The sequence below is a fragment of the Octopus bimaculoides genome, chromosome 5 (genome assembly GCF_046866305.1).
Source record: "Octopus bimaculoides isolate indiv1 chromosome 5, ASM4686630v1, whole genome shotgun sequence".
NCBI lineage: Eukaryota > Metazoa > Mollusca > Cephalopoda > Octopoda > Octopodidae > Octopus > Octopus bimaculoides.
Genome location: NC_142932.1, coordinates 120,990,540 through 121,008,039, shown reverse-complemented (window position 1 = coordinate 121,008,039; position 17,500 = coordinate 120,990,540). Strand labels below are relative to the sequence as shown.

At 37.6% G+C, this 17,500-nt stretch overlaps 1 protein-coding gene across 1 annotated transcript in view; it reads right to left on the bottom strand.

The window, feature by feature from the left end:
* Positions 1 to 710: 710 nt before the first annotated feature.
* The window catches only part of LOC106877297 (short-chain dehydrogenase/reductase family 9C member 7), a 27,568-nt gene continuing 10,778 nt past the window's right edge, over positions 711 to 17,500 (bottom strand). The window contains exons 2-5 of the mRNA XM_014926166.3: positions 12,856 to 13,068; positions 5,491 to 5,673; positions 3,705 to 3,837; positions 711 to 1,335 (exon numbers count right to left, since the gene is read on the bottom strand). Coding sequence (XP_014781652.1) covers positions 978 to 1,335; positions 3,705 to 3,837; positions 5,491 to 5,673; positions 12,856 to 13,068 — 887 coding nt within the window. The 3' untranslated portion in view covers positions 711 to 977. The remainder of the gene's footprint in view (positions 1,336 to 3,704; positions 3,838 to 5,490; positions 5,674 to 12,855; positions 13,069 to 17,500) is intronic.

The window sequence follows — 17,500 nt, the reverse complement described above, 5'->3', positions numbered from 1 at the left end:
ATATATATGAAAAACGATATATATATGATATATATGTATGTATGTATGTATGTATGTATGTATACATACGCTAATATATATAGTAATATATCTGTACTTATATCTACATATTCATACGTATATCTATATTCATGCATACATACATGCATTCATGCAAGCACATATATTGATACACACATATTATATATACGAATAAGCAAATATTTATAAGCCGTTTACTTTATATGCACATACGTATACACACACACACACACACACACACACACACACACACATATATATATATATATATACAAATACATATACAGTATATATACATACATATATGTAATACATATATATAAATATATATAATACATTAATATAAATATATACATAATACATAAATATATATATATGTATGTATTTATATATACCCATTCTCCAAGGAACACCATGTCTTTTCAAATAGGTAGAAGTGATAGAGCTGATGTCAAGCTTGTGTATAAACCAATTAAGTAAAAAGAAAACAAATGTGAAGAGATCATTAGGCATTTGGCTTCAATAGCTGCATCCCTCCGTGGTCCAGATGGCGGTGCTTAAACGGCGCGGGCAGCAGTAAGATAGTTCTCCCACTGAAGCCATGTCTTTCTGTGTCGAATTCACACAAATAAGTACCTATTTTAGGTAGATTGGATAGAAGCAGATTCATGTAAATACTACATTTTAACTTTTTTTTTTAACCCAAAATCCAGACTTCATCCATAATATGAAAAAAAAAAATTGAAAACATACATACACACACATATATATATATATATATATATATATATATATAAGACACACATATACACACATACATGCTTACATGTATGTAGATACATATGTGCGTTTGTTTGTGTGTAAGTATTTAGTTATCTGTTTAAATGAGGATATATTTAAAATGCTGTCTGATTATGTACAAATGCCTATCCATAAACTTGTATGCTGTGTGTAATTCAACTGTGAATGTGTGCGGAATGTATTTTAGCAGATCCAGTAGGCAGTACTTTACACGCTCTCAGACCAAAGATCCAGTCTTTTACTTGACTCGGAAGCAACATGAGAATATTTGCACGTATATTGGCTAGCCAGTAAGGAACGTAGCGTATCTTTGGTCTCTCTATACACACAGCTTCAGCCATCATCTCAACCACTTCGCTGACATTGCTACGGGCTCGCTTCAAATGCGTCTTAATCGATTTTATGAAACTGTCGAAATATTCTTCGCCATACACGTCGGTGATGTCTTTTGGTGTCTCAGCCCAGCACTTCCTGTTCTTATCTTCAATGCTGTCTTCGTTTACAATTGGAGTTCTGCAAAGTTAATAATAATAATAATAATAATAATAATAATTAAGAAGGTCGGGCTTGTGTAGGATGAAAGATTGCAAAGATAAAGCACTGTATAAGCAATTGAAAACGAATGAAACTGAAAATAGGTGGGTAAAGAAAACAATGCATGGTCAATTTCATAGGGATGCTGAAGATAAGACAGACAGAGAAAAAATATAGCTGTGGATGACTAAAAGAGATTTAAAACCGGAAACGGAGTCTCTAATATGTGCTGCCCAAGTGCAAGCACTAAGAACAAACTACATAAAATACAGAAAAGACAACACATCGTTCAACATCCTTAAACATACTTTATTCAAGGATCATTTGAGCTGAATGGGCTACTCAACATGAAGAAAATTCTAACTGGGCTTCACCTGCAAGGTCATGCCCTGTTTATCGTGATGCGTCACCATGTCACGCACATATGGTTGTGATGCATGTGCATCAGACGAGTAATCATGATGGGTATACTGGGCTTCGTACATTTTACCCCAGTGTCACTTTGATGGCATGCACTGCTCTCTCAATCAATCATAATAATCCTTTCAATTAAAGGCACAAGGCCTGAAATTTTATAGGAAGGGACTAGTCGATTTTGCTGACCCCAGTGTTTCACTTATACTTAACTTATCGACTCCTGAAAGATGAAAGGCAAAGTCGACCTCGGTGGAAATTGAACTCAGAACGCAAAGACAGACGAAATATCGCTAAACACCGGGAGATCTAGACCAAAACAAACCCCTAAAAATATAACCGGTTTGTCCGTCTAGCCCTATGCAGCGCTGTTCGACGACATGTACCTGCATATGCAGGTGCCGAGCTGCAAGTCCAAACAATTCTCCTGGTTAATGTTTCTGTCTGTTACCACCTTGTATTTCCTTAGAGCAGTGCCTGTCACCTCGATGTGTCTGGTGTCCGACACCCCTGCGGTGACGTCATCTGTATATGCAAACACGGATCTTCTGCATCTTAGTTCTTACGGAATGCCCCTAGAAACCTTAATTTCCTGACGTAAATGGCTCAAGAGTCAGTACGTACAAAATGGAAGAGATGGTACATCCCTGACGGACTGAATGCATGATGCTGAACGTTTCCGACAGTTGACCATTTACTCTGACCACCGAGCAAATGTCGCTGTACATAGCAGTGAGCTTCTGAAGGTGTGCCCGAAACTAGAACCTTGAAGGGAGCAGCCAAGTATTGATAGTCAACCCTATCGAAGGCTTTCGATAGATGTAAATTGATCGGGGCCCTGCCCATGTCGAGCTCTTTACCAACGTTCTTATAATGTACTGCATGAGGGGTAGAGGTTGTCATGGATAGACCTGTTTGGGATGTCTTATCTGCGAATTACTGACAAGACCATCAATGACAAGTTTTGATCGACACCTTCCTTGAAAATTTCTGGAACTCTGCATTTAACAGTTATGGGCATAATATTATCAAAGTTGTCTCCCTTGTTCAGGTCCTTTCTGAACAACACTACTACACCACAGCTCACATGGCTAGGATTTTTTTTTCGTTTACTGCCAAATGAAGTAGACGTTTACCAAACGATCACCGAACAATTTCTGGCATATGAAAGTAAGGCTAGTAAGGGCAAACCATTCAAGCAAACCATCCAACTCAGGTGACTACTGTACGCAGCCAGCCAACGTTCCTGTATTTCATTCATAACCCCAGTAGACAGCCAAGGAAAGCAATCGAGGTAGGTTGTAAAACTTACCGCTATATCCACCACACTATACGCCCCGAACAGTTGGGCAAAGTGCCATAGAAAAGCTGCACACATTTGTTTTGAGCAGAGTGCCATGTGTCCATCTCCGCCCACAAGACCGTATTATGCTGTTAATGTCACGTTGTTCCTCTGTCACTCGTGTGCGTCAAATGGTTTTCATGACTTCAAGTATGAAAGCACATTCCTGAAGAAGGGCCACCTCGAATATAGGTTTCAAACTTTGGGATAAGGCTAGCAATTTTAGGGGGAGGTTAGGGGTGTAAGTCGATTACATCATCCCCTGTGCTCAGCTGGTACCTATTTTATCGTCTCCCAAAGGATGAAAAATAAAGTCGGCCTCAGCGGAACTTGAACTCAGAACGTAACGACGGACGAAATATTGCTAAGCATTTTGCCCTGCGTACTTAACAATTCTGCCAGCTCACTGCCTTAGGAAACCTCAAACATTATCAGAAAATTAATCAAAATCAAATATAATGCTAAATGTGACAGTTTGAAATGGCTATCATGTTTCTTCAACAGTGAAATCATTGAATTATAAAGGTATTTATAATTATTTCTGAATTTATTCATTCCCCTCCTTTCAAATGGTTCATAAGTTTATACGTACTTGTATAGTCCTGGCTCAACGGTTATAACTTTAATTTCAAATTTGTTCATCTCTTGTCGCAATCCATCTGAGAAGGCAATGCATGCAACTTTGGACATAGAGTACGCCGAGAATGCTGGCAGCGTGAATCGACCTGTTGTTAAATAAAATACAACAATAAATTACATAATTAAAAGTAATAGATATTTCTAAACTACAATAGTTTTCTCTCTGTTCCTTCATTGTCTGATTATATGGTTTTAGTTTTACTTTCAGTCCCACAATGCAACACCTTAGTAAAGTGTTATCGACAAAAAACTTGAACCAAAAGATGTCTTCTGAATAAAATTTGATAAACAGAACGTGTTCAGAGCGACCAAGCTGTTTCTATTCCTGGGTGCTAGATTTAATCCGTTGACCCGTTTCATGCCACCACTTGGCCCATGGATAACATTTAACGGAATTTATTCTGACGTAAGAATTCGAGAAAAGTCTCCAGTGTAAGGACAACATCCTCTTTGATTCACCAGTTTTGGAGGTCCTCCAAATCAGTAACGTGTGTTGGCCTTCTTCCTCTGATTAAGGTATTAACAATTAAATAAAGCGCGATTACTTGAGACTTAACGCTATGGTATAGAGGCAACAAAATGGCTACTATGCGGAAGTTATGAAGACAGTTCAGGAAGCAAATATTGAAGAGCTCATTAGAAATACTTATGTGAAGAAGAACTGTGCGTTGAGAAAAAGACTATTTTAGTCTCTGGTTGATATTATTTTAGTTATTCTGGCAAGTGCAAAAGACAATTCCTGAGTATTTCGTTTTTATTTGAACGAAAAATATCAGACTTTACTCTAATTAGAATTTAAGCTTCACTGAAGAGGTTTAACAAGATGAAGAAAATGACCAGAGTTGACTCACATAACTGCAGAAATAATTAAAATAACACCAGTCATTGACTTATTGCGTCTTTTTCTCAACGCTTAATTATTTGTTATTAACTTTTTACTGCTGCACTAAATATATTAGCATTAACTTAACTATTATTAACCATGGAGCTGCCATTTCTAAGTAATACTGTTCTAAAATATGACGTTGAAGGATAACGTAATGTCACTCTTTTGGGTGGCAGATCAACATTCATATCGTATTACAAGCAACAGTTTTCAGACTGAACATCTCAGTTATTGCTGCTGCTGCTGCTGCTGCTGCTGTTGTTGGTATCGTTCTTGTTGTTGTTGTTGTTGTTGTTGTTTAGCTTCAGGTCAGTTATGATCAAGTGTCTTCATGACCAAAACTGTTCCAACAGTCGACGTTACTTCTTTATTTCAGGTATATGATATCTAAAACTACGATGATAGAGGATTAATAATGATTGACTTAGTTGATAATTCTAGAAGACCAGGCGATTGCTTCCGAGCTCCTTTGTGGACTTAGTCGATTTATAACAAACAAGGGGTCTAATTTTACTTTTTATGACTGGGAGAAATTTTACCGCTAATTCTAGCATGTCGAGGGACCTAGTATAAGATCGCATCGAGTCATTTGCAGAAGAGTTACAGCTTAGTCCTAAGTTAGCTCTTATCAAGCAGACCAATGGTCAAAGATTTCCCAGTCAAGATAATTCCATCTTTTGCAGATAGATACCTGCATTATCCAGTGTCATTTACTTTTTCACTACGAGACAGAAATATGATTTGAAGGACATTTAGCTGTAGATTTTAACAGGTCGAGCGAAACCACATACATGATTTTTCTTTGACTCTACTTAAGAGAAATAAGAGGAAATGATTAGATTCCTCTACTTACCTGCAAGACTGGCCACATTGACCACTCTGCCTTTTGATTCACGAAGTAAGGGCAAGAAAGCTTTCGTCACACGAACCATTCCCATTACGTTAACGTTCATGATATGCTGGAACTGGCTCACGGCACACCATTCAATTTCTGATATTTCAGCAATTCCAGCGTTATTCACAAGAGCCCACAGCACTGCATTTTGGTTTCAGAAATGAAATGAAAAGAAAAACAGAAAAGAGAAAAATAAACACCATATATATATATATAAAATCAGTCATGTGTATTCAATCTTGAAGGATTGCTTCGAAACACAAGGCATGATATATGAATATGCAAAGTTAGTGTCTCCACAGCATGAAACTCTTATATTTAAATACTGTGAATATTAAATTATATTCATCTCTCACTGGAGAGATTACATTTTTTTGTTGATCCTGCTATTATTGGAACAGTAATCTATTTATCTATCTATCTATGGATACCCTTTACCGATCGGTCGGTCGGTCGGTAGATAGATAGATAGATAGATAACTGCTCCACTATTAGAAAGGTCAACAAAACGTACTCTATTCAGTGAGAGATAAATATCATTTAATATACACGCCTCTGTGTGTGTGTGTGTGTGTGTGTGTGTGTGTGTATGTGTGTGTGTGTGTGTGTGTGTGTGTGTGTGTGTGTGTAAAGCAAAACAAAATAGGAGTTTATATAAATATCGTATTTAAAATCTGTTCTACTTGGCTTCTTCTGTATACTCTCTGACCTCAAAAGCTAGGGACTCCAACCAAATAAAACTCAGGCTACGGTACGTGTCCTTCTTAATTTCTCTTTGTATCTATTGGAATACACACGGAGTTGTAATACTAGTCATTTTGCGTATGATTTAGATTTAAATGGTATTACATGCACAAACGCGTGCACACAAACACACATACATACATACATACATACATACATACATCGTGAGGCACAATGGCCCAGTGGCCTCGTGGTCGTAGGATCACAGTCGTAGGATCAGTGGTCTGGTGGTCGTAGGATCACGGTTTCGATTCCCAGATCGGGCGTTGTGAGTGTTTATTGAGTGAAAACACCTAAAGCTTCAAGAAGTTCCGGCAGGGGATGGTGGCGAACCCTGCTGTATTCTTTCACAACTTTCTCTCACTCTTACTTCCTGTTTCTGTTGTGCCTGTAATTCAAAGGGTCAGCCTTGTCACACTGTGTCACGCTGAATCTCCCCGAGAACTACGTTAAGAGTACACGTGTCTGTGGAGTGCTCAGCCACTTGTACGTTAATTTCATGAGCAGACTGTTTTGTTGATCGGATCAACTGGAACCCTCGTCGTCGTAACCGACGGAGTGTCACATCCATACATTTATGACAGCTGCAGAAAACGCATGTGCAGGAAGTGAACGGGAACGAGTAGACATCTCTGATGAGGCGTTTATAAAGAACGAAGCAAATCAGATAATTTTTCTGGCTACAAACAAAAGAAAAACGAGCCATCGAGAAAGAACTCGAGATGCTTGCTCACCTTGTTAAAAAAAAGCAGCAATGTTACATCTTGTCACACCTTTCTGTCATACAAAAAAAACGAAGGACGCTTTATAGAATGTTGTTCTTGACATAACACCAAATGAGATGGTCGCGACAGGAGCACCGAAATATAGCTAAGCTGCAACAACCGGAGCAGGGACTAAATTCCCGAGGGGTGACATTCCGGATAAGAAAAAATGTGCATAGTCTGTGTGAAGACATAATATGAATAACGACAGGAGAAATGGCGGTGAGTTACGAGAATCTTAGTTGATGGAGTTGGCAGACAGTCAGCGTGGTTTAGAACATCAACAAAACCGAAGAATAGACAAAATTATACGTCCTCAGACTTTGAAATGGGTTACATGCACACACGCACAATCACACACTGATACATATGGTGAACGAGGAGGAGGGGAATATACAACACAATCTACATATATTGTACATATTGAGTATGTGGTCTCTTCAAATTGAATATTTATTTCGTAACTCGAGTTTCCAAAAAGAACTGAGAGAAGGAGTGAAGAAAAGAGTGACGAAGGGACGAGGAAACCTCTGTCAACTGGCCGTCGTTGCATAATCATCTCTCTGCAATTTTCCTACTCTCTGACTCTTTAATTTTTATAAATAATAAAGCAAATAATGAACCCATTTTTATTTTACTTTTTCAAGATCGTTCATTGAAAATGTTTTTTAAACATCAATCGTCTATTTTTAAAAATAAACGGATAGTCTCGTATATTTTAGTTTCATTTCATTTATCGTTTAAATTAAGACCATTACCTTCGGGTTGTGTACAGCTATTAATAGAATAATTATAGACAGCAAAGGATGCGAACTTGAGAAACGAAAATAGATTGTTTTGATATGAAAGCCTTATTAAAAATACTGAAAGTATACACACATCCTCTTTGCTCTAGATGTCAAAACCTACGCACTGGATGGAAAATAGTTTTTCTATATTCGGTTAAAAGCCTATCGAATACAATTACGGAAGCTGCACTTAAAATCATCTCAATGAGAAGAGTACAAAAATTTAAAAGCTGCGTACACAAGAAACTTCTGACATTATTCTTCCTTAAAAAGGCAGTAAAATACGGACTGGACCATTGAAGCCTTCTTTCATTACAAATATCTCGTAAATGGAGCTAGGTTTCATTCACGTGCGTTATAATCCTTTCTACTATAGGCACAAGGCCTGAAATTTTGGGAGAGTGGTTTAGTCGATTACATCGACCCAGTGCTTAACTGGTATTTTTTCATTGATCTTCAAGGAAATGAAAGGCAAAGTTGACTTCGACAGAATTTGAACTCAGAACATCGAGGCAGAAGAAACACCGCTTAGCATTTTGTCTTGCCTGCTAACGATGTTGCTAACTCGCCGCTTTGATGTAACTAAATATTGCTATCGAATTTTTGTAGGAGGTCAGTAGTTTCTGAGGAGAGGGTCAAGTCGATTACATCGACCCCAGTGTTCGACTACTACTTTTTTTTTTTCAGCGATCCCTCGAAAGTATGAAAGGCAAATTTCACTTCGGCTGAATTTGAACTCAGAGCGTGGTCGATAGAAGACATTCATCGATACCGACCCCAACATTTAACTGGTTTTTTATTTAGTCAATTCTAGAATGATGAACAGCAAAGTCAACCCTAGCGGGATTTGAACACAGTTTGTGAAGAGAAATTATTAAACACCTCTGCATATGCTCTATCCGTATGCCTCTCAGTTAGGCTGCGTTTTGAATCTGGACATTGCACCTGGTCATTCGAACTTACTACCAACGAGCCAGCGAGGAGGCACAATATATATCCACTATATATTTGCTCAATCTGTCAGAAATAGCAGCCAAAGCTACCTCGAAATACGTCCTACAATAGTATAAGCTGGATACATCGAATAACGAAGTACTGGATACATACACTATGTGTAAACAAAAGATCGGCGTGGTTATAACTAAAACGAATTACGTATTGGACAAAAGATCTCAGTCACAGATGAATTTTGGTCTAAACAATAGTTGTTTGTTCCTTCTCGAGCCATGCCTGGCTCATAAGGCGGGTTTCCCGGTTTCATTGGCGTATAGGTTCCCCACCTGGACGGGACGTCGGTCCGTTGCAGATGAGCTGCTAGATGCAGGAGGAAAGAGTGAGAGAAAATTATGGCGAAAGAGTCAGCAGAAGTTCGCCATTACCTTCTGCCGGAGGCTGGTGGAGCTTAGGTGTTTCGCTCATAAACACACACACCGCCCGGTCTGAGATTCGAACCCGCGATACATCGACCGCGAGTCCGCTGCTATAACGACTAGGCCTCCCTAAACAACAGTAATGACAGCATATTATTATGTGCCAGACGTGTAAGAGCTGAATCGAGGTAACTTCCACACCAAACCAACGGTGAAAACCGATCTATGGATTAATGCACGACCCAAAAATACGTAGTCTCTCCAACAAGGGACTTCCTTGTATAAGACGTATTCAAAAACGCTAGCATGTAGGATCCAAGCCAGGAATATGTAACAGCCTAATTGGTCTCTTAATTACACGGCAGCGCCTGCACGAGAAGACAGCATATTTAGAGGATCTTCAAGTACTTTCGTTAGTTCTTCAAAACATGATTGTGTATATTGTTGCAGTTTACTGGCATTCGACTAATACGACTCACAAAATAAATGTTGATTTGGAAGCAATTATTATAATTGCCTTTTTAATTAAATCCATCCTAATTAATACTTAACTGATGTAGCAATGGTGTCATAGTATTTCCGCTGTGATGAAATATATAAATATAAAGAACACACGTATAGACGTGTATATATATATGTATAATGAACTTCTAAATCTCTCAGAGAGACTTAAGCAGTAGTGATGCGATAAAGTAGTTGTATACTGCCAACTTAACGTGACAGTCCCAATAAGTATATTCCCTTATTGGGACTGTCACGTTAAGTTGGCAGTATACAACTACTTTATATATATATATATATATATATATATATATATATATATATATATATATATATATATATATATATATATATATATAAATATATGATGAAGGACTGGCTATATGGTAAGTAGCTTGCATACCAACTACATGCTTACCAATTCCGGGTTCAGTCCCAATGCGTGGCATCTTGGGCAAGTGTCTTCTACTATAGCCTCGGGCCAACCAAAGCCTTGTGAGTGGATTTGGTAGGCGGAAACTGAAAGAAGCCCGTCGTATATATATATATATATGTGTGTGTGTGTGTGTGTGTGTGTGTGTGTGTGTGTGTGTGATGAAATATAGATATATATATATATATATATATATATATATATATATATATATATATATATATATATTTATATATTTCATCATATATATATATATATATATATATATATATAATGATGAAATATACAGATATATATATATATATACATATATTTATAAATATAAATGATGAAATTATATATATACATACATTTAGAAGCATGTATACACGTTAAATGATAATGATGATGATTGTGTGTGTGTGTGTGTGTGTGTGTGTGTGTGTGTGTGTGTGTGTGTGTGTGTGTGTGTGTGTGTGTGTGTGTGTGTGTGTGTGTTTGTAAATATGTATGTATGTATATCATATGTACATACATAAATATTTAGCCTGCTTAGTGAGAGTGGCTTTTAGACATCCTGCAGAATAAATACATGACCTCTAAAAGAAGGGATGAACACAGGATCAAAGGCCATCCCGTTACATGAGGTGTGTGTGTGTGTGTGTGTGTGTCTACACGACTGTATATTCAAGCAGTACTACAACGGACTACAACAGACCTCCATACTCTTTTATATTCCGGACGATCGCATAAGCATTTAGATCGCAGCTACTCCGTATGTGTTTTACTGTTATAAACTAACACTTGTGCTGCAATAAATATTGCATTTATTTCAGAACTAATTCATATTCCATTTAACCTCGAAGAGACGGGTATCCCAAGCTGTTTACTGATACCAAATGTACTATATACTGACAACACACCATCACTACATACAAAACACCAATTTCCATAGACTTTACTGTGTGCTTTTTTCGTGACACCAGCACAAGTGTGATCGCGCTGCAGCTCGCAAGGTTGTTGTCCCCACTAAGTGAGGATACATTACAGAGAAAAGCGGCTTTGTGCAGGGATGTGAGGCTAAAATATGAGAAGGAGCCAGAATTGAACATGTGTTTGTTGTAGAGAAGCTACATGGCAACATATATTATAGAAGGGAAGGTAGGAATAATCGAGGATTGGGCTGAAAAGAGGGATGAAATAGACGTGAGGAGGTATCAGCAAGGCGATGAGAGGTTAAAGTATGAGAGAAGGGACCGTTAACTAGAATAACATTATGCATCTATCCTTGATCTTTTCTGCAGAGGATTCTTTAAAATACTTTCGATCTGTCCTTCAACTCTTCTAAGACCTAATTCATAGATCATTAAATCAAGCCAGGTACTTTACGAGTACTTACTTTCATCAACCGTAAAATGATGATTGGCAAAACTGGTCACCATACCTGCAGCTATTCAGGCCGAGCATCAACGGCATCCGCCTCTTTACTCTGTGAGAACCCGCAATAATTATGGACACTATCGCTCTTCTCTTGATTAAGTTCTGAACACAAAAAGACATGACTGCGCAGAAGTGGCTGCGTGGTAAGAAGCTTACTTTCCGACCACATGGTTCCGGGTTCAGTCCCACTGCGTAGCACATTGGGCAAGTGTCTTCTACTATAGCTTCGGGCTGACCAAAGCCTTGTGAGTGGACTTGATAGACGGAAACTGAAAGAATCCCATCCTATATATATATATATATGTGTGTGTGTGTGTGTGTGTGTGTGTGTGTGTGTGTGTGTGTGTGTGCGTGCGTGCGTGTGTATATGCGCGTGTGTGTATGGGTTTGCGTGTGTGTTTGTCTACCTCGCTTGACAACCGATATTGTAGTGTTTACGTCCCCGTAACTTAGCGGTTCGGCAAAAGTGAATGATAGAATAAGTACTAGGCTTTGAAAGAATAAGTCCTGGGGTCGATCTGTTCGACTAAAGTTCGGCACTCCCAGTTCTCACTCTCATTACCATACGTTCTCTGTCACGTGACAACGCAACACAAAAAAGATAACCCATTTAATCATAATATCCAAGCACCTCTTTAATTAATCCGGAATTCGCAAAACAAGGGATCAAAACTAATATGACAGGCAAACACTTTCATTATTTACAATTGACGGATATTTGTCCTCATCTTGTTTGTTGTTAACACAACGTTTCGGCTCATATACCCTCCAGCCTTCATCAGGTGTCTTGGGGAAATTTCGAACCTGGGTTCTCATTCCTAAGGTATTTTTCGATATTATTATTATTATTATTATTATTATTATTATTATTATTATATGCCCACGGGCATATGGCGTAGTGGTTAAGAGCGCGGGCTACTAACCCCAAGATTCCGACTTCGATTCCAAGCAGTGACCTGAATAATAATAATAATAATAATAATAATAATAATAATAATAATAATAATAATAATAATAATAATAATAATAACAACAACATCGAAAAATACCTTAGGAATGAGAACCCAGGTTTGAAATTTCTCCAAGACATTTGATGAAGGCTGGAGGGTATATCAGCCGAAACGTTATGTTAACAACAAACAAGTTGAGGACGAATATCCATCAAATGTAAATAATGGAAATAATGTACATAATTCTTCATCTCTTAAATATAGAAATGTAAACGCTTTCATTTCAATAATCGAGAATTTCCAAAAACAAAAAAACAAAAACATTTGCGTGACCGAATGTGTGTTTGTACTCACTGTTAGGCCCAAGATCGCTCTTCACATCTTTCACGGCTTTTTGTAACTGTTCATCACTGACAACATCTAGTTGTATTACTTTGCTCTTCGATGACATCTTTTCTCGCAACATGTTAGCGCCAGTTCCATTCGCAAAAAGACAACAAGCATACACAGAGAAGCCTTTCAGATCTAATTTCACTGCCAGTTCATGGCCAAATCCAGTATCACAACCTGTAACAGAAGTGGAAAAATATTTCTTTATAGTAGAGATAACTTTAAAAGTGACTTAATAGCACTGCTAACACACGTAGGACACATAACTGACTTAGAAGCCTTTAAAATACATGGTAATATATTATATGGTTGTCTACCCACCCAAAAAACACCGTTGTTTACATTTTTTCGACACCCCACTCCCCACTTTCGGCTACGGGGAATACGAATCTGCAAAAAGATTGGCAAAAATCGGCATTTAAAAATTAACACCCCCACCCTCATTTCCTTCATTTTTTACTTTTTTCAGAATTTTTTTTTCAAAATATGCAGAAAAATGCGGAGATTATGATTCTGAGAAAAAATTCCAAAAATTTTTATAAAATTTTTTTTAAGAATTTTTTTTTTTTTAAATATGCGGAAAAATACGGACATTATGATTCGGACAAAAATTTCAAAACATTTCTGTAGTTACGGTTAGGGTTTTAGTTTTATGGTTAGGATTAGGAGGATAGGGTTTTAGGGGTTAGGGTTAGTGTTGGAGAAAAAAACAAAATTTAAGAGTTTGGGGAGGAAGGGAGAGGGGGGAAATTTTCACATTGCCGATTTTTAGCAATTTTCCGGAACCTCTGTATCCGAAAACGGGGGCTTTTGGCAAAAAAAAAATTTTTAATAAACAAATTTACGAGAAAATGTGTGGGAGACGGGAGAAAGTCTTTCCCAAAGGGGCTAATGTAGTTTCGCACCTCTCCTTGAAAAATGCATTTTTTTTTTTAAATGTTTTTCGTATCCCTACGTTTTAGATATCGAGATTACGAATATGCAAAAAAGTTTTTCTTATTTCACCCCCACACCTCTTAGTACCACCACCACCACCACCCCATTTAAATTTTTTATTATCTTTTTTTACTTATTCGTAATCTCCGACATCTAAAACGTAGGGATCCGAAAAATGTTTTTCGAAAGAACGCATTTTTCAAGGAGAGGTGCATTAACCCCAAAACGAAATATGGTGTCCCTATCAACAATTAATAGGTATGTACCAGTTGATATAAAACTAGTATGCAAGAAGAAGAAGAAGAAGAGGAATGTACCGACATCTCGAAATGATGAAATGCAAAGTTGACCTCAGCAGGATTTGAACTCATTTTTTTAAAACTGCCAAGCTCATCTAGATTCTTTATAACTAGACCCAAAATTCCTCGAACGTTCATATTTCCGTAAACGTCAGTAATTCCAAGAAATCTTTTGACAAATTTATTCATTTCTTTGAAAGATGAAAGATAAGAGACAACCGGCTTACGTCAGAATCTTCGCTTATTAAAAATGTCAACAAATATGCACTCCTTAATCTCCAAAATATTTTAGTCCGACTTTGGCTTTCATTCTTTCGGGGTCGATAAATTATGTACCAGTTACATACTGGGGTCGATCTAATCGACTGGCCCCCTCCCCAAAATTTTCAGGCCTTGTACCTAGAGTAGAACAGAATATATATTTTAATAAAAGAGATATTCATGCACACATGCATACAGACAGAGAGACAGACGGACGGACAGCGTTTCTATTTGGAAATGCTAGATTTGATCAACAACGCAATTTATTAGAAATATTTCTCAGGCAGTGAGCCGGTAGAATTGTCAGGAGGCAGACAAATGTTTAGCGGCATTTCGTCCGTCTTCACGTTCTAAGTTCAAACTCCAGCGAAGTCGACTTTGTCTTTCATCCTTTCGGGGTCGATAAAAATAAGTACCAGTTGAGTACTGGGGTCGGTGTAATTGACTTACCACACCCCACCCGAACTTTCTAGCTTTGTGGTAACATTTGAAATCATTATTAGAAATATTTCTGAGGCGATGAGCTGGCGAAATCGTTAGCAAACCGGACAAAATGCTAGACGGCGTTTCGTCCGTCTTTGTGTATAAAGTTCAAATTCTACCGAGGTCGATCTTGCGTTTCATCCTTTTATGAGTCGATGAAATAGGTACCAGTAGAACCCTGCGGTCGATGTAAACGACTCCCCTCAAAAACCAGGTCTTGTGCCAAAAGATTAGAAAGAATTAGTTAAATTATATAAGCTAAATATTCTTGAATAGTTGCTCTGAGTTTCACGCTACCAATTATCCAAACAACCGAAAGAAGAAGTAAAAAAATAGATACGCACAAATATTCATAAAAATAAAAAGATGTGATTAATTATCGAAATTTTATTGGTCTTTCTTCCCACACAAACACACGCAGAAAAAATATTCGAAAATATGTCACCCATTCATCTATTCAGTTGTCATACGCAGAGCATGTGATGCTTGTATTTTGTCACGTGCAAACGCACGAGAAATATAATTATTGAGCTTAATAATTGTAAAATGAGAAGCAGAATGTTAATTAGCGTCTGACAAAAATTAAGAGTCTCCTCTTTCACCAATTTCCTTCCGATCTGATTCTTGTAATTTAATTTAAAGTACACAGGATTTTAGATGTACTCCGAGTATTACTTATTCACTTAAGCCTTTGGACCATAGGCCATCGACGACCTTTCTTCACTGCCCTCGATTCTGAACTGTCTTAAGGCCTTTCTCTCACAGGATCTGTTGATTCTGAATTGTCATTCATGCTTTTGCAACTCTTCTTTTTTCCTAATTAAACCCTCCATATTAGTCAAGCCTCAATCTTTTGACCTGTCCAACAAGGGAGGAGTCCCTACAAAGATCTTGTACTCCACTGGCACAGCTCTCAGCCCCAACATCGCGACAAGGATGAACTCAGAACTTTAAGTCAAAAGAAATGCCGGTTAAGGAATTTTCCTGGCAGGGTAACGCTTCGGCCAGCTTACCACCTTCAGATTAGCGCCAAAACCTGAATGACTTAATCGGACCCTTAAACTGGACTCCGAGTATTGAACTAGCCTTAAACAGGTTGTCGTCTCATGAAAGTCAAAAGCAGAGCAGGGTAATACTATAAGATTGGTTTCACATTTTGCCACAAGGCCAGCAATTTTGTGAGTGTGAGGTAAATTGATCACATCGACTCAATTTTATCAATTCTGAAAAGATGAAAAGTAAAGTCGACCTCAGCGAAATTTGAACTCAGAACTTTAAGTCAGAAAAAATGCCGGTTAAGGAATTTGGATCTATTTTAAAACGGGGGCCACATTTTTCATTAATGTTTTACGTTGTGTTTTTGGTACGGAAAGACTTTCAAACTTCGTATACTTATCTATTTTGTGTTATAGAACAGAAAAAAATGTTTGTATTCGAATTTATTTCATGTAAAAAATTGTCTTATTTCGATAATTTCTACTAATCACTGACGTCTATTCAGTTGAAAACAGTTAGCGCTGTAACGGTGTATATCGTATTAATCCCCTAACCCTAACCCTAACTCTAGAATCCGAACTCTAAAATTGTTACACACATAGATACGCACAGCGTAATTTATTATATAAACAATATATGCGTATAAATTACGATTAAACCGGATGAAATATGTCACAGGGAATAACATTTTTATGACCGCCCAGCAGTAACTCTATTGAGCTGAATAGACGTCAGTGATTGGTTGAAATTACAGAAATACGACAACTTTAACATGGAATAACTTGCGATGTACGTTTTTTTGTTAAGAAGACTAAGAGTAAAAGATGTTTTATATGACACATTCTACCAGTGTTCCAAGTTTCAAAGTGTTTCGTTAGTGTTTCGTTAAGAAAATACTGGTGCCCCCGTTTTGAAATAGATCCGGTAAATCGATCACATAAACTCAATTTTATCAATTCTGAAAAGATGAAAAGTAAAATCGACCTCAGCGAAATTTGAACTCAGAACTTTAATTCAGAAAAAATGCCGGTTAAAGAATTTTCCTGGCGCGGTAACGCTTCAGCCAGCTTACCACCTTAAGATTAGCGCCAAAAGCTGAATGACTTAATCGGAACTCATAGTTTGCACGCATTCAGTTTAAGATTAGCGGATCTCGGTTGTACACTGAGTACTGGATCAACCTTTACAACTCGGTCGTTCATACAAGTTGAATGGAGTATAGTTATACAGATAATAATATAACAATTATCGCATAACTCTTAGACTGGGTCACTTACTACTCGGTTAATAACGACACAATACTAGAACGACGGGAACGTCAGAATACATGCTGGGTAATTTACTCGTTAGCTTTCTCTTCCAAAATGTCTGCATTGTTTATAACCTCTCTCTCTCTCTCTCTCTCTCTCTCTCTCTCTCTCTCTCTCTCTCTCTCTCTCGCTCGCTCGCTCTCTCTCTGTCCTGGTATTTCCTGACTCATAAAATAAATCAGCATTTGCACGACTGTGAATTGTATTGTTCGCGTTCGTATCGAGAATTCACCCAAATTCTCTTCTCAAATCCTAAGATTTCCAGCTTTCTTTCGTTTTAACCTACAATAACGTCAAATTCGATCATATGGAATCACACGGATG